This window comes from Spea bombifrons, chromosome 1, assembly GCF_027358695.1.
Source record: "Spea bombifrons isolate aSpeBom1 chromosome 1, aSpeBom1.2.pri, whole genome shotgun sequence".
In the NCBI taxonomy this organism is placed as follows: Eukaryota; Metazoa; Chordata; class Amphibia; order Anura; family Pelobatidae; genus Spea; species Spea bombifrons.
In genome coordinates this window covers 96,103,533-96,130,006 of record NC_071087.1, presented here as the reverse complement: position 1 = coordinate 96,130,006, position 26,474 = coordinate 96,103,533, and the positions used below count along the sequence as shown (strand labels likewise).

At 37.0% G+C, this 26,474-nt stretch overlaps 1 protein-coding gene across 4 annotated transcripts in view; it reads right to left on the bottom strand.

The window, feature by feature from the left end:
- The window catches only part of NFIB (nuclear factor I B), a 133,113-nt gene that overhangs the window by 34,561 nt on the left and 72,078 nt on the right, over window positions 1-26,474 (bottom strand). For 3 of the 4 annotated variants that reach the window (XM_053465942.1, XM_053465943.1, XM_053465941.1), the window contains exons 3-7: window positions 23,750-23,803; window positions 20,651-20,719; window positions 17,720-17,840; window positions 16,662-16,780; window positions 883-1,061 (exon numbers count right to left, since the gene is read on the bottom strand). In XM_053465942.1, coding sequence (XP_053321917.1) covers window positions 883-1,061; window positions 16,662-16,780; window positions 17,720-17,840; window positions 20,651-20,719; window positions 23,750-23,803 — 542 coding nt within the window. Of the gene's footprint in view, window positions 1-882; window positions 1,062-4,104; window positions 4,234-16,661; window positions 16,781-17,719; window positions 17,841-20,650; window positions 20,720-23,749; window positions 23,804-26,474 lie in introns of all 4 variants that reach the window. The other variant, XM_053465944.1, reaches the window with a different exon arrangement.

Here is a 26,474-nt window from a genome sequence, read left to right as displayed (position 1 = left end):
ACCACAACTGCCTCAAATTAACCCCAAACACCCCATTAACCACAGCTGCTCCTAAATTAACCCTAAACACCCTATTAACATAACTGCCCCTAAATTAACCCTAAACACCCCACTAACCATAACTGCCCCTAAATTAACCCCCACCTCCCCTAACTTTCAGTAGCCCAAATATATATATATATATATATATATATATATATATATTACATACACATATATATCTATATAGATATATATATATATATATATATATATACACACACATATACACATTATATATATATATATATATATATATATATATATACATACATACATATACTTACAGTTAGGTGAGTGTCACAGCCATGTGGTTCTGGCCTGGAGAAGGAAGGGGCGGGGCCAGTTGTCACAGTGATTACAGGGAGGGGGAGTAAGTAGGAGCTGCTGCTGTGAGACGGTGAGTCAGACTAAACGGATTATATAATGAGGGGGATTTTTCAGAGCGTTTGCTCTGAAAAAACCCTCATTTTATAATCGATAATAATCGATTCAACTAATCGATAATGAAATTCGTTGCCAACGAATTTCATTATCGATTATTATCGATTTTATCGATTAGTTGTTGCAGCCCTACTTGTGTCCCTCTCCTTTCTCATTCTCTTTCTACTTTTCACTGTTCACTTATGTCAGCTAATATGCCATAAATCTCTACAAGAGTTCTCCTCCTGCTGTCTTTTTATTCCCTCAGCCTACTGGAAATACAGGTGCTACTGCATCACATTACAGAGTTAACAGTATCCTATACGTTGGACAACAGTGATTTTGGACCTCTGCTCTAATTCAGAACAAGAACACGGGCACAATACAGGTCTCACGGTATAATACTGGCTTGTCCATTACCTGGCTAGTTTGTGGGCTGGACGGGTCATAAGAAGGAACATAATTCTTTAGCGCATCCTGAGGGTTCAGGTGTGGAGGATATCGAATCGTCGGATGAGTAAAGTAGGAAGAGGGGGTCGGAGGAAGGATTGCTTGTGTTGGAAATGGCAGCGGAGATGGTGATGTCCTGGTTGAGATCACTGTAGATATATAAACATAAAAATAAAGAATCGTGTGAGAAAACTATAACACAAATAAAAATCCCTACCTGCGAATTCTAAATACCATCCACTCCAGCAAAGTATAAATTGAATTTTACCAAACATGTTCTTTTACTTGTGGGTTTTCCTCCCCATTCTTATTCTCTTGGACTTGCACATAAAAAGCCCAAATACCAGACATCCCTTGGGATCTAACAGTCTAACTTTCCCAGCTCAAGACTGCTCAAAGTCTTGTTTAGTTTTCAGGAATTACACCATCCACTGATTTAGCATCGCTTGAACTAAAAGCATGATTCCCAGAATGAAAACATTTTTCGTGAATTAAGTATTTTTCTCCAGAGTCTTTAAAGATAACAAAACTCACATTTTTTTTTATCTTCAACAACATGTTGGAAAATGAGTCATCATCAACTGCTAATGACTTTTGGCCTCCACAGAGGCTGTTACATACCTGGACAAATAACTGACGGGATGTTGTTTATACACATTGTAAAGTTGCACATGACAATAATTTATTTGAGCTATACACATGATTGTGTTTACAGGAGGGAAAAAGGAAAAGCTGTGCTAGGCCTAGAACTTAAGAGGGATCAACAGGAGTTGGCCCTTGGGTCCATCACAACACCCATTGATTGAATTCTGTTTTTAAAGTATTCTATCATTTTAACGGCTGATTATCATATGCAGTAGCCAGATATGTTTGCAATGCACATCCACTTGCATACACACCTGCTTATTGTGGAGTCCCTTGAAGAAGAAGGGAGAAAGCTGATCTAGCTTAAGTATGGGGCCACTCGAGGACCCACATAAAATCACTGTGCTAATAAAAATGTGTTCAGAGTCAGTGTATATTTATGTGTACCCCTTCAATAGCAAGTAGCATCACCTACACACTGATTCATGGGCCACCTGTCACTTATCTGGCCTTGTATTGGCCAGAGGAGACTGGAAAATCTGTGACAAAGAGGCCTTTGAGAATTAGGGGTAGGGTATAGCTCAGAGTATTTAAGTAAGTCAGCTTGATTTACTATTTACTACAGGGTAGGATTATGCTAAGAATACACAAAATACAACTACACAAAACTAGTGAGGCAAAGGCACCCAATTAAAAAAAAACACAGTGATAAACAAAAAACACAGTGATAACAGACTTACAATAATGAAATGTTTTTTTTTTTTTTTTCTGGTGGATATAACAGACTTACAATCAACAAAAAACAATCTGTCTATTTTAGCAATACAGTTAGGGCAAATGATATATGCTAAGTCAATATTTATTTAATTAATTTGGTTATTTGTGAGAAACTAACAGTGTTTGTTGCCAGATTGTGTTTCATGTTAAAGAGAATCAATACAAGGAGTCGAAAATGAAGTACATCGTATTATATTCATGGGGAACATTTGGCCCTTCTTATTTTTTCAAAGCCTATACGTTGATTTGTTTTGTCTGATAAGTATAATTTCCATATTTCAGCTTCATTAGAGTTACCGTTAAAGTGTTATGGAAATGGCTTCCTATAAAGACTTGATAGCTGTGTTAGACTGTCAGTCAGGATCGGTCTCTGCATCTGTGATACTAAACTAGATGGGGGAGCATAGAATATCAACTATCTTCATGGCGTTTCAACTGACTTAAACGATAATGAGACACATAGAAGAAAGCCTAAGCAGAAGTGGTTCTTTCACATATACTACATGATGTTACATTACATCTGCACTTCCGGTTTGAGTGTACTGTGCATTCCATGCATGAACCCCACATGACCCTCTCCTCCACTCTACTGTTCAAGTAGACAGTATGGCCAATGGAAACGTCCATCTTTGTTTTGGTGAATTCTGATGAAATTTGTGTTTGCAAATTTGGCCTCCACATGGAATACAGAGAGGGGTCAAGGGCACATGAGCTTTTTGCTATCTGACACAATGAACACTCATTATGCTTCTTTTTATTACACACTATACCTCACGTATAATCTAACCCCAAGGCTGGAAACAACAGGTTTTATGTACATGTGTTTCACCTGGGCAGGACAGGGCATTCAATATTTAGAGCCACTAAATGTATCATCTAAATACAATCAATCCTTTATTCAGAGTCTTATTTTAAAATAAGTTTATATGAAATGAATTCAGATAAGCAAAAGGATCCCGAGACATAATAAAAGTTAGACAGATTATGTGGTCCCGTTAGCATATACTGTATAAACGTGCATGTGTGTGATATAGCATTGCCTTTCACAATTTACATAAAAAAATGTTATACATACAGACAAATCAAATTAAAATCTTCAATTTAAAGGGACAGGTTGGTCTAATCAGATACTTGCTCTTAGAATCCATTGTAATCCCTATCATATATTATCCTACTTATTCAAGTGTATCCCATTCCCCTGTTAAATGACCAGCATCCGATTCACGTTTTAGAGAAAAACCAATGCACGCAGGTGAATGTCCCCTAGATTAATGTGAACATGATACTAATTGGCTAGCCAAAAAACCTAAATTGGCTCTGGGCCTCAGGAAAATGTATTATTTAAATAAACTCGGTCTTATATATCCTGCACAACATTAAACAGAAACATGTGTGCAACTCTGTTTGACCTACTGTACCTTAAATAACTTTAGCTGAATTCATTTATTCTGAACACGGCACTGACACAAATGTACTACATTCAAACAATCATTTGAAGACTCATATGTAACACAAAGGAGGAATGGGCAACAGAAAAAAACTGTAATAAAAAAAGATTTAGATTAACTTCCTGCATATATTCCTAAACCATGAAAAGTGTAGTAAACAGATGGGTTGCCACGTAACAAATAAAGCTCTCAAGCATATAAGCAACTTTCCATAAACAATTCCCTCTGAGACCCAAAATGTGCTCCTTACAGAAATGGCCTACCAACATTTTGCTCATCAATGCCTCGCGACTTCAAACTCCTCCCTGATTGGTGTAAGCTCAAAAGACATATTTCATATTTTATCACAGTTTGACTAAGTGAAGGTTTCTGTTGCCCTTACCACTATGTCCTACTGGTATTCCTGGATGGTGGTGCTGGGAAAAACTGCTCAGCCTCGGTGAAGAATCCTGTGGAGATGTTGGGCTAAACAATGGCTTTTCAGGCTTCTTCATTGTGGGGGAGGACATATCTGTTAAAGTAACACAGTAACAAAGTATCAAGATCCGCACATATATAGGAAGCGGATCCAACATTAGTTTTAAGAATATTTTTTTTAGGTTTTTGTCTCAGGGGTAACAATAATTCCTACAGAATATAATTTTAGACACTATATCATCCCTCAACAAAAGGAAGTTACTCAATGTTATCCGCACTAAAGTTAATACCAAATACCGAACATGAAATCTAATTTTACTGGACTGGTAGCGTCACCCATATTTAGAAAATTAGAACAACAAACGGAGCCCTTCCCAATGTTGTAACACCTCCTATACTCCATGGGGCATCACCATTTGGAAATCTTCATGGCTCCTCTAATATATGCAAAAAAACGTAATGTGTTTCGCACTGAGAGGTGCTTAATCATAGGCCTATGATTAAGCGCCTCTCAGAGCGAAACGCGTGAGGCAGTTGGCATATCTGAGCCACCATAATTCATGTGCTCCTGAGTATTACTCCTTACTATTTTATGCTTGAAGAAAAAGAAAGCTTAGATTTTATACTCTGAAGAAGAGCCCTCGTTCCATTTTTTTTGTAGCTTCACCTAGATGCCATCACTCCTAGCTTTTCATAACTCCTGTTATTCACTGCTACGTGCTCCACTTTGTTTAGTTATCAGACTTCATTGTGACAGGCAGACGAACAAGCACAAATGATCTGCCTGCAGATGAAGACTTCAATAACAGTTTGCTTGTCTTCAGCCCATTAAACCAAAATCACATTCCTTTCATACCAGACAGGCGTATCGTTGGAGAAATTCATTTATCTATTATTACAGGGAATCAATGGAGTGCAGCAAAGCCCCTAACTGGTGTTCTAAGATTATTTAATTCCTCTAATAACTAAACAAAACTTATGAATTCATTTTACCATCAGTGTTGGATATTCAGGATAATATTGATGCTTTGCGCCACAAACACCGAGAATTAAAGGTGAATCGATGTTCAGCTAAAGCTGCTATGCAGTATTTATTAAAGATATACTTTACACTATGTGTACTGTGAGGTGTGTGACAGAATAATGTATTATCTGGCCAACAATGCATTTAACATCAATTATTTAAGAAGGGCGATATTTAAAAAAAACTCACTATATATAAAATTTCATTACAACCCCAAAAAGTTTGCATCTATTTTTAAATAGTAGAGTCTTTCGTTCACTATTTAGAAAGAAAGTGGGAGCTGGCATAATCAAAGCACATTCTCCAAAAACACACTATTTGGGAAAAACTAGTAAAAACCCTGCACAAAAAATGCACCCCACTTATTAGACAGATTGTTGGTGACTTATTAAATAACCTTAAACCGTGTCAGAAGAAGCAGACACAATGGAATATGGTAGTCTATTGCAAAAAGTCATATACCGTATATTTACTAACAGAAAATGTATATTTAATTTGTACATGTTAGACTATAAATCTATATGTTGCAAAATAAACTAATATTTCATGTGTATGTTTGTATTTGCTTCTTTTATTTTGCAAATGCATAACATTATATTTATACATGTCAAGCATCAGCTGACAAAGCGTTGTGCAGGAAAATCTAAATCAGTGCTCAAATTATATTTTTGATACATTTTATGAAGTTGAGACTTTGGTGCTTGCCACCTAGTTTACAGTCATGAATGACGCAGAATATCCTAGTGCTTATTTGAAGCAGCACTTGACCAGCTGGACAACATGCATTTTTAGCTCAAAAAAAAAATCAGTCACGAAGAAATACATAATCCCATACACACACAAATAGGTTTGTTGTGATGCACTTTAACCACACAAAGGAATAGGCCAACTTAAGCTACTGGGGCTCCTAAATAATGAGGCCTTTTGTTTTCCTATCTCCCTGAATAACTGACTGCATTCTCATCTGTTTTAGCATTCAGCCAGCTTCCCATCATGATAGTTTTCATCAGCTTGGAAATATCTTGGAAAAACATTTCTCCAGCTCTCCTTAAATTTAGATTTTGAACTAGCTCCATCATGATTCCCAAAAACCAACCAAAGGCAGAAGAGAAAACATTGAAATTAGCACATAAGCTTATATTGCTTACGTTAATGTACACCGAAATTCAATATTGTAGACTAAGACTGTAAGCAAGTGTTGGTATATATATATATATATATATGGCTTTTAGGATAACAGTTATCACAGAAGCCTTGTCAATAGTCTACCATGTGAGTTATCTAACTGAACAAACTGTGCGTCTAATGTTCTTAACCCATTAAAATCTAAGACACGGGAACATCTTTATATATATGCACTAAAACAGAAGACCGTTCTGTCTTGTTACAGACTCTTTCTTCAACTTCTCTGCATAGCACTCAACCAGATCAGGTTTCTCAGGCAACAACCCTTTCATATTAAAATGAGGGAATCCCTAATGAAGGAAATAAAAAGAATACCTGATTGTAGATTTTCTCCCCATGTCATTAAATTAGTTCTGGACAATATCTTTCACTCCAGACTGAAGTAATCTCTGATGGAAATGGCATTCTTTTTCATTGTCATAAACATTCAAAAAGTTAAATAGAAAATAATGCTTCAACTAAAATTTAGCTTGTATGAAATATTACATCTCAATTTAAAAGTCCTATTCAGATATGAATTTTAGCTGACTGAGGACAACATCAAGATGTCATCTAGGACATGTCTCAGTTTTCTTTGGTGTTTTCCCACCATTTCAATAACCTGCTTCTATCTTGATGCAGAGTTACTTTCATGAATATAATAAATAAAAAAATCTTCTATTTGTTATGGACCTATCTGACCTTCTTCTCACATATTACTGACCATTTAATATTACTGTATGAGGTACTACATGTAGTTTTCATTTTGATTTCTTATATAAGTGGATTATACTCCAGCTATCCATGGCATACTATGAAAAAAGAGCACAGATGTATGGTATTATTGCTCTTCTCTAATAATGTATTATCTTGAATGTCTTAAATTAGAAAACACAGAATATTATCCTGTTTATAATTTATAACTCAAAATACAGCAAATAACTATGGAAACAAAATTACTTTGGTGACTATCTGTATGTTCTACAGGAATACAACACATGGAGGAGAATTTTGTTTTTTGTTCTATCTCTAGATTGTAAGCTTTACCTAAAGTATCTGTTTGTCGTAGTCCGTTATACCCTTTGAATATATGTATTGTAAGAAGCGCTGCGTTAACTGTTGGTTCTATATAAATAGAATATAAATGAGAATAAACTTTACATATGTCCACCAATCTGATATACGGTTCAAAAGATCATCTTAATGTCCTGTTATGTCTGTTGGAAAATCCGATTCTGGTACACACATGGATTTGCTTAGAAGTACAGAATGAGTCTTCTCCCTCAATCTCATGAATATGAGACCTGAAATTGTTACCCAAAAATATACGCTACTTAGGGGAAAAATGTAAAAATAAAAAATTGCTCCACTATTTAATTACTGAACTAAAGGAGATTCATGTTCATATGTTCTTTAAGTTTTGTCTTACAAGTTCTATAGCATGTTGATTGAACTGTGGTCTAGAACATGTGTTCCTCAGCACTGCCTTTGTGACTAAGGAAGATTAAAATCACAAGAATTGTACCTCCAGAAAGCTTAGCAAGACACTTTACCACGAGATACTGTCTGTAAAAATCTCTGCTGTTATAATAGGTGGAGAATGAGTATACAAAAGCACTCTTTAGCCAATGGACCATTTCTAAAAAGCCAATGGGACAAAAAGGGAAAGTTTAACCAAATATTTGTCCTAAGTGCTGTCAGACTTCTCCTGGTGTGTTGCCTGCTGTTGCTAAAACATCCTGCCATTATTGTCAGCTGAAACAGACAAGTGTACTAATGGCCTATATACATTGATGCTGAATGCAATATTGTGTCCTTCTTGGGCTGTCACAAGACTGCTAGTAATAGAATACCTTCACGGGACACAATTACTTCATTCTCCACTGGCATCACAAAAGACCGAATATCTAAAAGATTACATTTCTTTTCTAATCGGAAGGAAACATGGCAATTAACTCCAGCCTAAAAAACTTGCAGGCTAATTAATAGCTACTGTCTGTTCCAAATAATATGAAATACAAGAAGGGTTAAATAACTCAGTACCGCAGTATGTACTTATGTGTTAAAGACACTATGCAATAAAAGCATAAGAAATTAGAGATATTGGTTTGTAGATTTTGCTTAAACACTGCTTTCTCGAAACAGTTATAACAGCTCTTTTGTTCATTTAGGGGTTGATGTGAATAACACAAAGAAATCGCTCATGGTGACATATCATAACACGGGATTCAGAGTCAGTCTTGTATTTGGAAGGACAGACCCGCACTTGGCTCATGTGCCCAACATTGTGTACTTTCAATTGGGGGTTAGCAGGCTATGTTTTTTTCAGGGTATTCCTGTACTCATTTACCACGTTGTTACATAACTTTTTTACTCAAAAAGTAAAATGATGTAAAATTTCCATACAGACATGAGTTACACTATGAACATCTGATTAGCGATTACTCAGGAAAATGGAAATCAAAGGTCTTTATCTGAAGGTGATAACTTTCATTGGGCTAATATCTATGCTGGCCCGAGGAATAAAATGTATCAGTTTGATATTTGTAATCATTCTTCAATTATATTTGTCATAAATGGTAGTGTTTGGGGCATTGCTGATACACGTGCAGAAAATGATGTCTAGTCTTGCAATTTTGCAGATGAATTTCTTGACTGTCCATCTGCAATAGTTAATCATTGAAAGTCAAAGAGACACATATTGATAGGTGTTAATGTGTCATGTGATACACTGAATATAAAGTCACGCACCACTGGTTCAAAGAACCTGGATCGTGAACTGTAACCAACAAATATTGCTCAAGACATGTATGCAATACATTCTAAAGAAACAGACCCGTTATAAAGCTTTTCACCTTTGCAATAGGTTTGGCTTCAGGCAGTGTTACTTATAAGCGGTTACTACATTCCAGCTAATAATCAAGGAAGTCCTACTTGTGTCTTAAGTGTAAATGATTTGTATCTTTCCTGATATGTTAGCACTATAATCTTACTAATCTAGTGGGATTAATGACTTTCTGGGAGACATAACCCTAGATTTTACTAAATTACAATAAATTCCTGGAGACATGTAAATAATTAAATTGGCTAAAGCCTACGTTTCTCCTGAATTTCAGATGACATGAATGACTTTTCTGAGATCTTCTAGCATAAATAACTCAAATTACTCTCAGTATAGGATGTGAATCCCTGGGCTTTGATGGGCCATACATTTTCCAGCACCACAAAGTGATCAGGCTTATGTGAATAATAAAAAAGTCAGGCCGACTCAACAAGGAACTCTATCTAGAGGGGAGGTGGAAGGGAGATGTGTGAGGTCCAGCGTATGTATTGACAGCTTGCACAAATGGTAAGCCAGATGCATATCTGCTTGACTCAGCCCAGGGCGACTCTTATGGACTCTGATGTGCTAAACTGCTGCAGGGGGAGAAAGTGTGCGGCAACGTGTTTTATGGGAACTCTTAATTAAAGCGTTGTTCTCTTCCAAAACAACCTTAGGAAACACTAATGAGACATGAGTTTGGGCAATTTTCTCATCAAAGCAATAAAGTAAAAAGAGAGACCCTCTTCCCTTGCCTGCAGCCGCCAGCCATCCCTGGTAGCTCCCTGGATAAACATCACATGGTCAGCCAAGTGCCTCTAGCCACCTGTTAGGGGACGCCACAGCTCTCAACTAGTGATCTGGGGCAAGTTCAAACAACCACAGCAGCACCTGCTCGCTGCAGACACCTGCTTGCCTTTCTTCCAGCAGACAACCATATGTTCATTTTACTGATGTTTATTGAGGTTACACTTGTGATTAGGATTCCTGCACACGAGTCCTAGAAAATGCTACTATGGTACAGTATTCAACACTAACGATGTATACAAGAACTACAGAGAGAGAGAGAGCTCGGCTGTGCAGAATCTTCTCAACTAATTAAAAATGTTTGGTTTATATTTTGGACTGCGATTAGTGGCTTATCAGATTTGGAAGCAAGATCCAGGGTCTTGAGTTCCTAAACACCAAAATGTCACAAAACACTTTCCAAAATTATGGATCGGGTAGGAAGGTGGCCACCTGTGAAGTGGAATCATAACTTAAAGGACCACACTACTTTGGAGGTTAACACATTCTTATCATGATGTCAAAAGGCAACATACTGGTCTGCTGTATTTGTATCTGTTCTAGTTTGGATTTCATTTTGATGCAGTGTCACACTTTGTATTGCTGGTCTGTCCTAAGATATTTGTGATGATAGCTTTACAGGTTGAAAATAATACAGGTTGAAAATAATCTCTAGAGTACATATATATATATATATATATTTTATGTAACATAGCTGTGTACACTCGTACCAAGGAACACTAAAGAAAAAGGTTGTAGACTTCTGTCCATATAAAGCACCATATCTTAGGATTTTAAAACTTTTAAAAAGAACCAAATCATAAACACAGAAACATAGAATTTGACGACAGACAAGAACCATTCAGCCCATGTAGTCTGCCCATTATTGCTGCTGTAAAGACTCAAACCTTCATCAGTCTTTGGCCTTGGCTAATATTGAAGATATAAACAACTAATTCCACAAACACGTAGGTTTGCCATTAAATATAAAAAGGCAATTTTAGGGCCCTTTTCATGAAAAAAAGTGTCTCATATTCTAGAAAAAATAGTGTTTTACTAGAAACCGTTTGATATTTAGAAACTAACTGTAATAGTTGAGGGTATGTGTATACATAGCAGTGAAAGGGTCACTAGTGAACTTTCATACAAAATGCATGTGTCGTATCCCACTTTTCACGTCTACTCGAGTGTGTGGCAGAGATAATGAGGCTGTGCGGCTCTATCTGAAGACATGATTAAAATAACTCCTTGCCCATATGACAAGGCATATGGACTTGATCCCGTAACAGTTGCTGAATGATGTCATTTCAACCATGAGTAATTAACTGCCAGGATGAAAAAAGATATGTTTGCTTAATTTCAACCCTATCTAAAAGAGAACCCTTTGAAACTAACACAGCATAAGTTCACTACATGGAAGGTGTGGGGTAACAGCTGAAAATGCCCTGTTAAGAGTTTGCATGGCCAACCAATTAACCCTTTCCCTTTGATGTCTGCTAACATGCAGCAATAAAATTACTAAGTTTCCCATATTTACTGATAATATGAATATAACGTATGCTGTTTGATGTATTTTAACTTTAATCTATTTTTTCTGATGGTCGTGAAAAGGGGGTACTTCGAGTAATAACATTAATGTGCACCACTTAACTGCCAGGCAAATGTGCTTTATTGATCTAAGTGCTGGAACGCTGATGAATGTTCTCCTAAGGTACGTACGAGTTTGAGGAGTTCAGCTAGAAACGTATATATTTCATTCTGTAACACTTTAATATTATGCACAGCTTGTAGAATTTGAGAGGAGAAACCTCAGTATAGTTAATGTAACTAAATGCAGCCTCTTTAGCATGACTTTCTGGGGCAGCGAAGAGATAAAGGCCTTTTGGTACAAAGTGTAAGGAGCAAAACCAAGGTACAGTATCCTATATAGTCATATTATACCAATAAAACAACCCGTTAAACATTACGTTAAATAAATATGGCGTTTAAGGTCTTTCCAAGATCATCCTACAAAAAAGGAGAAAGATACTTGGCATGTAATGTTACCTTGAACTAGATGTAGTTTAAAAGTTAGAAACTTTTGAAACATGGTAAAAAAAGGCAAAACTAGTATAAGAATTGGTTAAACTAATTAGATGCCACCAAAAGAAGGGGTTCTCTCCAAAAACTCCTAGGATAATTTAATGAAGAGGAACAATCCAACGCAGGAAGTTAGGGTGGCTGCTCCCATGGTATGAACATAAGGTGTGTTTCTAATATATACATCAATATATATATATATATATATATTGCTTAATACAGAGATGGTGATAAGAAATTATATTGGAAAAGAAACGCTAACTGCACATGGCAAAGCAACATACTTAGAAACACGCAATGAAGCCACTGCCAGGAGCAGTGCATTATCTTTCACATCACTGTATTTAATTGGATTTTTTTTCAAGATAGCTTACATTTAAAATGTAGAGAAAACATCTGGCACTTTTATTTTTTATGACAATGAAAAGCATGAAACTACCATATCTATCAAGTTACAAAACATAAAAAGACACATAAGCATCATCGTATACGGGACGCACTCATCCACAGCTTAAAACGTGATTTAGTACGATGGGTGCAATTGACGCACAATATTTAAAAGTGGGCATGATTGCGGGCACTTCATTCACAGTAATCTAACAAAAAAAGCAACAACGTGAAACTCAGCCTCTTCCGGACCAGAAGGAGCCCTGGTGATAATGAGCCTATGGAGCACTCCATGGTAAGAGAATACCCCACCATGCCAAGAGATTAAAGGTGCAGAGTGCCATGAGTAATGGATTCACCGGACAAAGAAGCCATTTATGTCAGTGCTTATGGTCTTTGTTTTATTTTAGCAGCGCCAATTAGCGATTGTATCTTAACATGACACTTGTTGTACCCCATAAGGCCACCTAAGCTTACACAACTGGCCATCCAGCGCTGGCTACACCACCTACAGATCTATATGTTCACACGGGTGCCTGCATTTTATGCATGACTTGTATTCATTTGAAATATTTAATGACTTCAGCCTTTAATTGCGTTCTTTTTAAGCATTGCCACCACTGGAGAAAATAGAGCTCATACTGAATGAAGCAATGGTCGCTACCTGTCTTTAATGCAACAACAGTTATAGTATATCAAAAAAATGAATAATACCATGTTTGTAGCCAATATTTTAGGAACAGATACAAATTTGGAATAAACATTAGAAAAAAAAAAAAAAAAGACAAAAAGAACTGAAGAGCTGTTACCATATGTTTTTAGGAGTAAATGATACTTTGGTGCATGAAATAGGGCTATTGTTATTAATAATTAGATTCTCCCCAATGACTCAGAGTTCATGCACGGGACAGAATTTTCTCAACGTTTACAATGTATGCAATGATGATTTCCATTTGGCAGCTCTTTCTGCAGCTCTGCGCTGCAGGTGTGGAAAAGCCCTGAAGAAGTGCAAATCGAGTTTCTGACCTCTCGCCTCTGCCTTAGAGCGACGCATGACTTACTGTTTCAGTACTGCAGGGCTATCTATTAACTACCAAAGACTAGCACATTTCCCATATCCATAAATCACAAACAGGGAGACGGTTACATTACATACTGCCCTCGTTACTCGCATATCACTGGACATGTGCTTCACTGCCGCTCATTTCACGTCTTTCCTTAAAAGCCCCTGGACTCTTTGCTTAGCCTCCTAGTCAGTTATTCCTTATAATAATAATAATACAGCCCTATGCTTGGCAAAAGTTACAAAACACGTGTCGTATAATTAGTTAGTAACAGCCGAAAGAGTTAAGGCAACACTTTCCAAAAACATCCATATATTTTGTGGTCTTTACTTCACTTCCCCTATACCGCCCCCCCCCACTTAATGCTCGTTTAATAGAAACGTAATGTTTCTGTCAGGGATAAAACCATTTGATATATTAAGTGCCCACAAGGTTAAAGGGGATATGTCCTTAGAGAGTCGTATATTCTAAAAATGTATCAGACTCTGGAGAATTACTAGCAACAACTCCAACACTAAAAACAAACAAGCCGGTAGAAATGATTGAGTATTCTGATACCAGCATTAGAGCGTAAAGATCCATAAATAGATGTTTTATGAGAAATGTCTACTTTATTTATAGATTAAATACAGTCCTGTAGTATATTTTATTTTATTTACATTATAAAGGGTCGATCCCAGAGAGGTTCTCCTGGTCAAAGGGCTGAGCTTACCCTCTATAAACCATATTCCTGACGTTATGTGTTATGCAGGATTAGGTCTGGCCTTGTTGCAGGAGGCTTTCACAAGGAGATGGCCCTTCATAATGCATATTCAGTTTCCTAACGTTTCACAACTTCTCTCATTGTGAAGTTTTAATCCCTTAATTAACTATACTGAGTAATAGAACACAATAAAGCTCTGGTAAAGTGTTATTAAAACGATACCACATAGTATTAATTAGAGACAAAACAGTCTTCCTTGATTTTGACAGATCCTGTGACACCGGCTATGACAGAAGATACTCATATTCCGTACGGGTCAGAAAAAACAAAAACAATGTAATTACAAACACATGTTCTGCATTAAACAAGCAGAGAAGGAGGCAACTATTTAATACCTACATTAAAGCATGTCTATGAGTTTGCTCTACCTAACCATTAAAAATATTGGCCGACATCCATCCATTTGTCCACCGATGGTCACCGCTGGTGCTGGGCCTGCTCCTGACCATTCTACCTTCTCTTCTCTCTCTCTTCACTTTTCTCTTGTTAAGTTTTGTTTTTTTTTCTTTTATAACTCCGCTGGTGCAAACAATGTTGCCTGCGTGAGAGACTTTATTGAATGCTAGAATACTGTATTCCTACTAAGTTATCACTTTGTGAAAATCTCATGGCCGACCAAGCCATTGTGTTCCTGCCGTAAACTACAGGCACACATTTCTGTATAAGACCTGTGGCTGTGACCTAGGATTTCTGTATTCCATGAAATGTAAAGATATATATATATATATATATATATATATATATTGGCCGAGCTAAGACTCAGCAAGTCTCCAAGGACAAGCTATAGGCCTCTACCTTGTTTTAGAGTTAAGTATTCAAATGTCTTAGGCTATAAAAAAATCAATATGGTAAGTTTAATGGGAAGTAGAGAGGGAGAGCGTCAGATAAAAAGAGAATGCTGTATTATTAACCCCTGCACTGCCAGCTAGGTAGGCACTGCTATTCTATGGCCAATAGATTCCAGTATTAACCCAGGAATAAATAAGATTGGTAATTTAGCATCTGTGGCTTATGTCTGCAGGTAAAGGATTTACTGAACACATCTGGGTTTTACAGCTCAAAGATCACAGAGTTTACATAGGATTTAAAATATGACATGTTCATCCCCACCCCTCCCTTTGCGGCAGATCATTTAACTGACTCTCCTCTTATTTTTAATCTGCCTTTGCGTCTACCACCCATAAGCAGGTGATCATGCTAATAGCCTGATGAGCTGATTACAATTGATCTGTAAAAGCAGTGAGGTAAAATAAGTACGCGCTTTACAGACAAGATCCATTTCATTAGAGAAGATGCAATATATTTCCATGGGAAAGAAAGGAGGAATATCTGCACAGATGCAATTTTTAACCCTTCAAAGGCTGCTAAAAACAAAGGGATCAAGTCGAGGGTACTTATATGTGGGGTGGTATGTATTTAATAAAATGAGTAGGGCGTTACAAAAAGAATATCTGCTTTACAGAAAACCCAGCCCGGAATGAAATCAATATTCATTCACATCTACCATCCCTTTAAGTACATTAGAATCATACTGGAATATCTGTTTAAATCCGCCGGCTGCCGTTCACAATTCCACTGGCTGAGCTATCCTATTAGTTAGAAGCTTTATCCTACTCTAAATATCTGAATGATACAAAGTGAATTTGTTATATGTGTTGTGCCTTCTGAGAAACAGTTATGATAATACCAAATGTATAATACAATTAAATAGAACTGCTAGGAAAAAAAAGAAACCAATAAAAGTCAAGAGATTACTCTAATGGTTTCATTAGTGCCATAAAGAGCGTGCTTCACTGAAAGGAATACAATTGCTTTTCTCAACTCCCCTTCTGCACACTGTCTTACAAATGAAAACATGTTTATGGGCTTTATTAAACAACATCTTGTGTCAAATATTAATTAAGAAACTAACTCATGGCGAGTGTCAAGGCATCATTGTATCAAAGAGAATGTGCGAAGAGAAATTATTATATTTACATGTCATATTCCAAAGAATTATAAAACATAACACACAAGTTTTATATTGGAAATGGACTTCTAATAGTACATATATTTTGTGACATTATTTGATTGCATAATTAGATGTTTAGCTGGGTGTCTGAATACCCTGAAACACTCCAGATTTGTCCCAGAGCTCTAGCCATCCCACACCAACGTTCTATAGTAAGAGTTGTCCTTGCAATTACCACCCATGGACAGACATCCAGCCAATGATCCACTGATGATACGGTTCTGGGTATGCTATGGTTCTTTGGTTAAAAGAGGACAATTCTATGTGTTTTGCATTTTAGAACTGGTAAGGATTTTAGCTAAACAACTTAAAACTGATACGGATAATATGGTACAAGCAATGAAATGTTATTCAAAAGCCTGGACTCTTCCAGCTAGGTCTCCAAGCTTCTGTGTAGGTCATGTCCCTTTCTCTGACAGTTACCTTGATCTCTGTCGTGCCATGTCCGACTTCCAGCTGCTGGTGAGTTTGGAGAAGGGTAGAAATCCCCCGTTGGACTTGGTTCCATGTTCTCATCTATTGAAATGGTCTTGGGTCTTTTGCTACATGTAGAAAATGAAACAAAAATCAGTTTCTGCGTTATGTTTCAGTGCCCTAAAGCCAACCCGAATCTGCTATATTTAACTAAACCACATCCCAATAACTTACAAAGATGAAACATGACTATAGACAATATTTATAAAGAGCAAAAGTACTAATTAGGAAGCAGCCATCAGGAACATGTCATTGCCTTTCACAGTGACTGCCATAGTTGCTTCTGAACTTTTCATGAACTTTCATATACATAACGCCACAATTTAGGATCCAGCTAAACAGAAAAATAGCAAACATGACTAACCAAATGCAAAGTATGGGCACAATATTTCTAGTCCTTGCAGATTAATAGCAATTTTGTTTCTTACGATTTTTCTTGTGTACGGTATATTTCTTTAGTCTTTATCAAATTAAAATAGTCATTTCTAAAAATATGTGTCCCAGCTGATCCAAAATAACATTGTTTTTGGAAACAAGTCACCAACAAAATTAATACTATGTTCACCATGTACCTAACGTTTCTATTTGCATGTTTTATTTTCTGAAATATTTCATTTGGCTATGTCCAGTAATTTGAGGTTCTTAAATCATCTCATCTACTGTTCCTTATCCAGTTATGAGATGAAACATTTCCTTAGGTTGACTAGTGCAATACTTACACATTTATTGGCCTTTCCATGCTGTCAGCAGGGTGTCCATGTATTGGTAAATTTTAAGACGTGTTTTTCACATAAAAACTAAACAGACTGTGCCTACCAATTCATATGCAAAAGTTAATACATAATTACCAGAATTGCAAGTGCGTCAGGATGGGAACATATAAAGAAACCCCTAAGTCACTACCCTTGTGAATATAGAAAATTACAGAAAATATTCTTTAGAATCCTGAAATGCCCTTTCTCCATGTTACATTCCATGACAGAGATGTCAGGGTTCCTTCAGCTTACCTGCTTGGTGGAGAAGACAGAGACCGCTGTAAGCTGACTGCTGAGTTCATGTCATGGTAGTATGGCTGACTTAGTGGCTCTCCAATTGGAAAATTGACACCGGAGCCCTGTGTTATGGGAGCTAAAAGACAAAAGATCGACAGGCGGTTATGTTTTTGCTGTACACATGAGTGCAAAGTGAACTATTGATATGTTTTAACCTACTTTTTCAAGTTCATATTTGCAGTTTATGACTGTTGGCGCCAGTGGTTTGTTGATTTCTCATGAAACATTAAATGGTTATTATTAATAATACTTGACATTACACACTTTAAAATCTCTATCTTGGGTCACTTAAACATCTTTAAAAAAAAGGGGCCAACTGCACAATTGGGTTGTTAAACACTCAGGTGTGCAAACAATAGACTCCTGACGCATAACTGTTCAAACCTATTTTATAGGGATAGTCCAAAGCTCGATGCAGTCCCACCAATGATGCATCTTAAGGTACTTTGTAAGTACTTTAAAATGCATTATGTGCTTGTAACAGATTAAACCTATTTACCTTTAGGAGGACATGCAGCTTTAATGGTCCTCCAGTGGTCGAAGGCAAATGCTTAAGGGGGATCCTGAGGAATACCTCCATGCATTTGCAAAGGGGGGGGATTGTAATTGAAAGGGAACACTGACCTATCACATGCATTAAAGTGCATGGCTGGTGTGTCCCTTTAATACCCATTCGTATGCTGAGAGAAATTAAAAAAATCTGAATATGTACACATAGGTTTGACTTTGAAAATCTTAAAAAAATTGTTTTCCAGCACACTCACTTTAATGATATCATTAGATTTTGCCTAACAATAATATTTTTGTGTGCTTTCATATGATATGCATATCTTATAGCTCGACAGTGCCACTGTACGCAAAGGTCGTTGAGCTTCTTTCTTTTCAATGAGGGTTCACGGAAGTGCGGTCCTTTTAAGGACTACGGTAATTTGCACATTATAGAAATTTTTCTTTTTAATAACTCTGAGGATTAATTGAGTGTGACCACTGATCCCATTTACGTGCTACAATATGCTCGGCACTGTGGGACACCAATCAGTGCTGCAGGGTCAGATCTCTGGGGCTCACTCGACTGGCTACACGCAGACTGTCTTTTCAATTAGCTGTGTTGGAGAGAGAGATGCTGATGACAGAGGTGGATTCTTTGCATTTTTGGATGAGCACTAGAGTGTTTTTCCCCCCTTCTAAGAGATGTCTATTAAAAGCCGCACATGTACCTGTGCGAGGTGCACAGCTGCCAGCTCAAGTGGCTTAATACCAGCAAACTATTTTAATCCCCTATTTAACAGGGAGCAAGAACAAACAAGGTCCCATGGGAAACACATAGGATAAATAAGGCTTTTTTTCATGTGTATTACAACTGCGATAAATCCCAAGTGGCCCAATGTTCTCAGGTTGTATCTACCATAAGAATGGCATGCAGGAGGAATCCATGTCTGACTTCTATAGTCTGATAAAGCTCATGAGCTATGCAAGAAGAAAGGGACCTTTCCACAAGAATTAAAGCCTATTATTAGCAGGCGGGATTATTAATGGGCAGAAGAATCAGAGTGAGGTATTACTGTTGAAAGTATGTCAAACATTACTATATTTTTTTTCTATTCAACATGTAGCTGTTCTTGGTTTTCCAGCTAAATTTGGAACGTTAGGAAGGACTAGAAGGAAAGGTGGAGGTTATGTTATGGTAACTGACTTTCCAAAGAAGACTTTCAAACTTTGTTAATTAAAAAATGTCTACATTTCTGTTTATCAACCATTGCTTTTTCAAATCATTCTTCTAGGTAGCTGTTAACTCCGTAAGTGGAGAGCTTTACCAAGGTTATTAGTTCTATAACTTATCTGCAGGAATTCTCTTTTCATTCTGTAATGTTGACTTCCTGCCATGGAGATGATGTCATGTTCCTTTTAAAACATGACATAAGGCGGTGCAATAAACAGGATGGGAATGTATCATGTATCAGTAGATTTTTAAAAATGACAGGCAGTGTTTCTTAACTTTGGGCCACGAAGCACAGGAATGATTTTGGAGGTTTTCCTGATTAGGACTGGCAAACTAACAAATACACAAGAACTAAAAGATTATATACAAGCTGAGTAATACGCCATGCACTGCATAGCATTATTCCAACTCATTTTGATTAGTTTATATAGCTTTTTTTTTTTAAAATGGCTTCAGTTTTTGTATTGTTAAACTGTTCATAAGTTTGAAACTTAACAGAGCCTATGATCAGCCTACCATAATTGATTCTGGTGAAGCTGAACCACTGCATGGGTCAGATACAGCTCACCGTATGTATTAAACACGATGTAATGCAGCAGGAGGGATGTTCATTTAAAATAAATGGAAGCTAATTACTATAAAAGCAATAACTGTAATGTAACTGTTTCTATTAGTATATTTATTATTTAGATTGAATATTATGATTATAACTATTGTACTTAGACTGTAAGTTCCATGGGACAGGGGCCTCATTTCCTAATGTGTTCACAATATGAACACAATATGAGTGCACTTATTCTAATGCGTCTGTGTTATACTGTTAAATGGGCATCTACTAATGCTAAATAAATACAATTATACATGCATTTTATTCTACCAAAATGCAGCTTTTGCGGTCCATATTAAGTATCCTGCCTACAATATATTTTTTAAGATCCGTCTTTGCCATTGTTCTTGCGACCTATATTTACAACTGTTCTGAAAATACTTCTGATTGTCAACTGCTCCAAATATTAACAATGCAGATAATGATTTCTTATTGCAATATTACAGGTTTCCTGGAAGAAAAGGTCCACAAGGGCATAGGGGAAGGAGGTAGACGGGAAGTGCACATGAGTATTTTTTTCTGAATAAGAATCGTTTCTACGTTTTAGCAGTTTACTTACTTCTAGACACTCGCACTAGCTCCGAAACATTGAAGACTCCAGACTTTACAAAACTGTCTTCAAGGTATCCTAGCGAAATAAAAAATAAAAAATATTTAGAGTGTAACCAACAGAGAGCATTATCGAGGCCAAAACTTTCAAATTGTAGTGAAAGATATGGTAGGATTTTGGGAATGGGATATTTTTTGATTGTGTTTAAATGATGTGAATGAAATTAGATGCATCATGTTTCAAAATTCTGACTTCTATACACTAAGTAAACCTTGGCACTTGAGCCAGCAGCCATGTCCTTAAACCTACTTGCGCTTCCCTCTGATTCCAGAATCTGAGGTGGTATCAGCGTTAAGTTGTCTTAACTTATTTTCTTAGGATCTGCACAATTATTCTTCCTCATTGTTAGTCTGCTGATCCTAGTCCTTGAATATAATAACTTCTAGCACTATGAAGGCTTTAGTTAAGACCCATTCTTTTAGAGACAATCTTTTACTTTTAATATATATATATATATATATATATACACACCAGTATATATATCCCAACATATGGCTCTTCAAGTAAGTCATCATAACTGCTACAGTTGATGCTCATCTCTAATACAGAACACACATAAATAAAACAGATACATATCATAATTGCCTCTTGATGCATCACGCCAATGATTAATGTTCCCTAAACCACTTTCAGATATTTAGTATAATGCCGGGTGCGTGTTTGCTATATTTAGGCTCGCTGTGGGAAGTGTGTTGTATGAGTAACACACAGCTAGTAATGGCAAGAACTTAGTATTCAAGTCTTGGCAAGTACACAACTACCAGCAATGGTTTCAAGACCCCTCAGGACAGATAAAATAGCTGAAGTATTTCATCAGTTGCAAGTAACAAAAAACAAATAATGGCACTGGCAACATATAATTCCTCTCCGCTGCATGATTAATGTCTTATAATAATGAACGTGTCAACAAATTGTTATGTAGTGTAACTTTTTTAACACAACTAATATTTGATGTTGACTTTTCCGCTATACGTTTTGACTCTATAGCTTTGAATCCTGTGGAGAAGATTTCTGGAGCATGGGAGGAAGTGAAGAGTGCGTTAGAAAATGTCTTCCCCTTCTCTGTGTAAAAATACAGCAGCGCCATTTAATATATCTTGAATTCTATCAAGATGAGTACCTCTTTATATTTATTCTTGTCATTACGAGTGTGTTAATTATAGCAATTACTCATCAGCTTACTTGATGTAATTACTATTTTTTAATATTTGGAAAAAAAATGTGCTGCAAAACTAGTGCTGTATTCCTCAAGTTACTACAAAAATTAGTTGTACATCAGATTTGTTCAATCGGTGTCTAATATGTTATACATTTATCTTGACATTTGAGATATTGGATTATACATATATATATATATATATATATATATATATATATATACTTCGAATCCTGATTATTTAAACTGTTCTTTCACCAATGTAACATTCAAACTATGGAGTTTGCAATATAAAGCAGAAGTCTGGTTAATGTACGATGCCCCTCAGTCTTCACCCTGTAATTCATGTAATTCATGCCCTCTGGTTCTGGCACGCTGCTATATCATATGTAATATATAATGCTTTGGTGCTTTATAAACAACCTAATAACCATAATAATTGTAGTAAAGTTTTGCACCCACTGATATTAATGAGTGTTCTGGTTGACCTCCCGCCTACATTTGAAGTTCACTTATTACGAAACACTGGATTCAAGCAGGATCAGCAGACAGCCCATGTTCCCTTTGTCTCTTTCACTTACACCCGCTCTTTGTTCATCTCTTACATAAACATATTTCCAGACATTTTTAAACAGTAAACCATTTAGCTCTACTGCTTCTGATGGCCTATTCAAACTCTGTAGTGTTGTTTGGAATAAAAAAAATACACAAATACGGCATGAGATAAGTGATTTTTATATAATAAACATACAGGGCCTTTCAATTAATTATGGATTTCCATCTATGGGCTGCCCGCCTATCTTAGGGCTTTACATTAAAGAATCAAAAGTCAAAGAACATACCGTCACTGGAAAGAGGTCTAATTACTCCTCAGTTAAAGAAGTAATATAATCTTAGCATATAAAGCTCAAGACTTATATTGTTTTTGCTACAGGCAAAGTCCACCACACAACTGGTTTATCTTTTTAGCATTGCAAGGTCTTCTCCAAGGGTTTCTTGTCTACACCAACTAATGTAGGTACATGTGCAGGCGCGTGTCACTCAACTGTCCACCAAAGGAATGACATACGGTTGCATATACGGATATAGTCTATTCAAGTTCACAATATCAAATGTAACAATAGTCCATGAGGTGACAATTATATCCAGATTTCAGGTAGGGCTGCAATAAACTGTATGGACACAACACTCGTTGTATCCGCAAACAGTGAAAACCCTTTCCCAGGTGATTACTGGTTACTGGTTGCCACAGACACTCCCTGTTGGCATAGTGTGTTTTCTACTGGTGCCAGTAATCAGCATAGGCACAATGCCATTAACTCAGAATGATTTAGGAGCGCTATATTGTAGTATGTTTTTCTTCATACTACAAATGAGTAGGTGCCCATTCGTACATGCCATTTTTAATTTTACAAAAGAGTAATACAATGGGAATCATTTCTAAAAAGCCAGCAAGGCAAACAGCATGAATTCGCCATGGTTTCCATGGTATCTGTGCCACACTTAAAACCCTACCCTACAATTGTTCTTAACAAATATGGCCCAGTGTCTTCAAGTTGTGCCACACCGAAAAAAAAAACATACCATGTGTAATAGCACATGATGGAAAGACGTGGCATTTGTCCTTTGTCTTTCACGATTGCTTAATGCTTGTGAACCTTTCTCCTGCTAGCAAGAACACTCCCCGAGATTAACTGAATCTTAATGAAGATGCAGTTAAAGCATTTGTTACAATAAAAGAGGTAACATAATCACGGCCTTTTCTGATTACACCCATTGCCTATGCAAAGCAGATTGCTGACCAATTATACACTTTTTTTTTTAAACTATTACAGTAGCACCTTTGTTCTGCCACATTGTTAGAATGTAAATGTTCCCAAGGTTATATTTACCTGGTGGATTCTTGGCAGGATCATTGTGGCTTGGACTTCCTGATTGTCCAGGATCTGTAAAGACACAATAAAAATGTTTTTTTTTTAAAAAGTTAAGCGTTTTGTGTGTTACGAGACTTAAAAGTTTCTCAGAATGTCGAAAAGCAGACGGACAGACTCAATTTGCCTTGTTTCACTTAGACAAATGCGTGGAATAGATTTCTAGGTACAGATGAGTTGATTATATTGTATAAGAGGCTTTGCATAATTAGACTTTCACATTAATTACTCTTTCACATGGCACAATACAAACCTCTAATTGAATCCCAAAAAGAAAAAAGAAAAAAAAAAAGAAAAGAAAGAACAGGAATAGTGAGAGACCCAATATGCCTGTAAATGATGGCATTCTCTTGGTCTATGTTGGGGAGTCTGGAATGCCATGCCTACAAATACATCCTTAGAAGCCTATGACTTCCTATTTTGTTTTAGCACAACAATGACGCTTACTGTTGAATGAGTTTATAGGAACCAAGAGAAGCTTTATTCTTATTCTAAATAAAAGTAAATGAGTAACTTTCCTTTGTCAAAGTGAAAGGTAAACATGGAGGGATAAAATGGAGAGGTTCAGTCACCTCACTTTGAAGAAGAGGTTTGAGGATATATATTAAAATTGGAGTCACATAAAAAAAACCCCATAATTCTACATATGAATGTGCAGTTAATATGGACGCACAAGTACATTATATCAAATATATACATACACACAGTTTTAATGTACTGGTTCATTTATATCAGAATTGTGATTTTTTTTTGTATCTCTTTTTCCTGAAAACATATTATTTTAATAAAGGTTCACAGTTAAATAAAATAGCCTTAAATAGAAGCTTCTTAGTCCCGCAGGCAATGTCAATTAGAAGCAAGCGCGGCAATATGCCTCATTCTTTTTGCAATTTCCAAAGCATACTCGTGGATATGCTCATTAGCATAAACTGAGTGATCTACTATCAATTAATACTTAAATGGTAAATTGGGCACCAGTTTCCCACACCTCCAGCACTTCCCTGCAATGAGGCTCCTTCCTGGGAACCAGCTGCAATGTTGTATTAAAATGTGCCATTTGCCGATTTCTCCGCCTAACACGCTCGGCAGAGGTTAGGCAAGGATGACCATCTATAATCTGCCGCTCGAATACCCAGTCTAAGATGCATTGTGGACTGGGCATCCCCACCTGCCAGTTTCTGGAATGACAGAGCTGTCAGCTGTGGAAGTGAGCCTGCATGTGTGTCCTCGGACGTGCTGTGGGAATGGCACAGGGGGAGGAAACCATCTGCCTCTGTTAGGCGGCATTCATTGCTGGATTTAACAGCTGCGGAATAGGAGTGCCCAGAAGGATAGAAACGTGCAGCCTTGGAGAGACTATGGGCATAAGAATTGGCACTGCCTAGTATTTTCCCAGGGAATAAAAGCTCCCTCCAGATGTCTGGGTGGCACAAAAAAAAGGAGGAATGCAGTCAGATTTTCTTGTGGCAAATTAATGGAGGATGAGGGTGCCAACGTCTGATTAACTACTTCATTGCAAAAGAAATTCTCAGCGCACATAAACCGGCTGGCATCTCTGAGCCATAGGTGGAGGACATGCTCTCCATACTAATGTCTCTAATGCATATTGTGCACAATCCGGGTTCAACCCCTACTGTGGCTTCTAAAGATCTTTACAGCGTCTTTAGTTTATTTAAAATATGTTGTACTTATTCCTTGGCATCTAGAAAAGCTTGACTGGCTCTTAAACCTGTCTTTCTGGCTCCTAAAATCCAACTCCAACTTCCGTCAACCTCTGATCTGGGCAGCGATGACCTTAATTTACTTTTTCATTTTTAACGGCCTATTGTTAACATCCTGCGTGCTGGAAGACTTCGCGTATACAAGTCTAGAAGCATTTTCGTTAGCATTTATTAGCAGAACGCTAAAATAGCTTTGTAAACACCGCAGGAGGAGCCTCTTTGCATAACTGGATTTATTGTCTTTCACAATCGGCTAGATGTGTGGGAAAAGGCTTTGAGCTTGTTTCTACTGACAATACTGTATTATGGGTAAAACCGAAATGCCTCTCTTACAAAGCTATACATTAGGTGTTGCAGAGTTTACAATAACAATTGCTGTTCTGCAATATTTAGTAAAGGACACAAGCCCCTTAGGGATTGGGTGTCTGCACATTACTCTTAAACTCGTTCTGCTGCTCTTCTGGAAAAGGAATAATCAGCAGTTTAGAGCGGCAGACACAATAGTTATTACCAAATTATATTCCACGGAATACTTTCGCTGAATTCATTATCAGGAGCCTGAGGGATGATACCATGCAAGTCCAACACTGGATCAGCAAAACAAAGAGTGTATGACAGCTTCGGTGGCTGAGATAACATAACTGGGGTATATTTACTAAAGCGTGGGATTCTAAGAAAATCAAGTCTGCGTGGCAACTCACACCTGTTCAAGGAAGTTACCCATAGGCTTAGCAAAAGATCAAGAAAGTGTGGGTCAACAGAAAATATGAATGCCATTTCTTAGGACTGCCCTGAAAGGCAGGTTAATTCCTAGCTGGTAATTTAAAGGCAGGTTGGAAAATATAATTGGAACAAATAATGGTTATAAATCCCAATATTTATGGGGGGGGTTGAGTGTTTTTCACTGGGATTGCGCTGAATTCTTGCTTTGTTTTGAGGGGTCTTGGAATTTTTGAAAACATAGC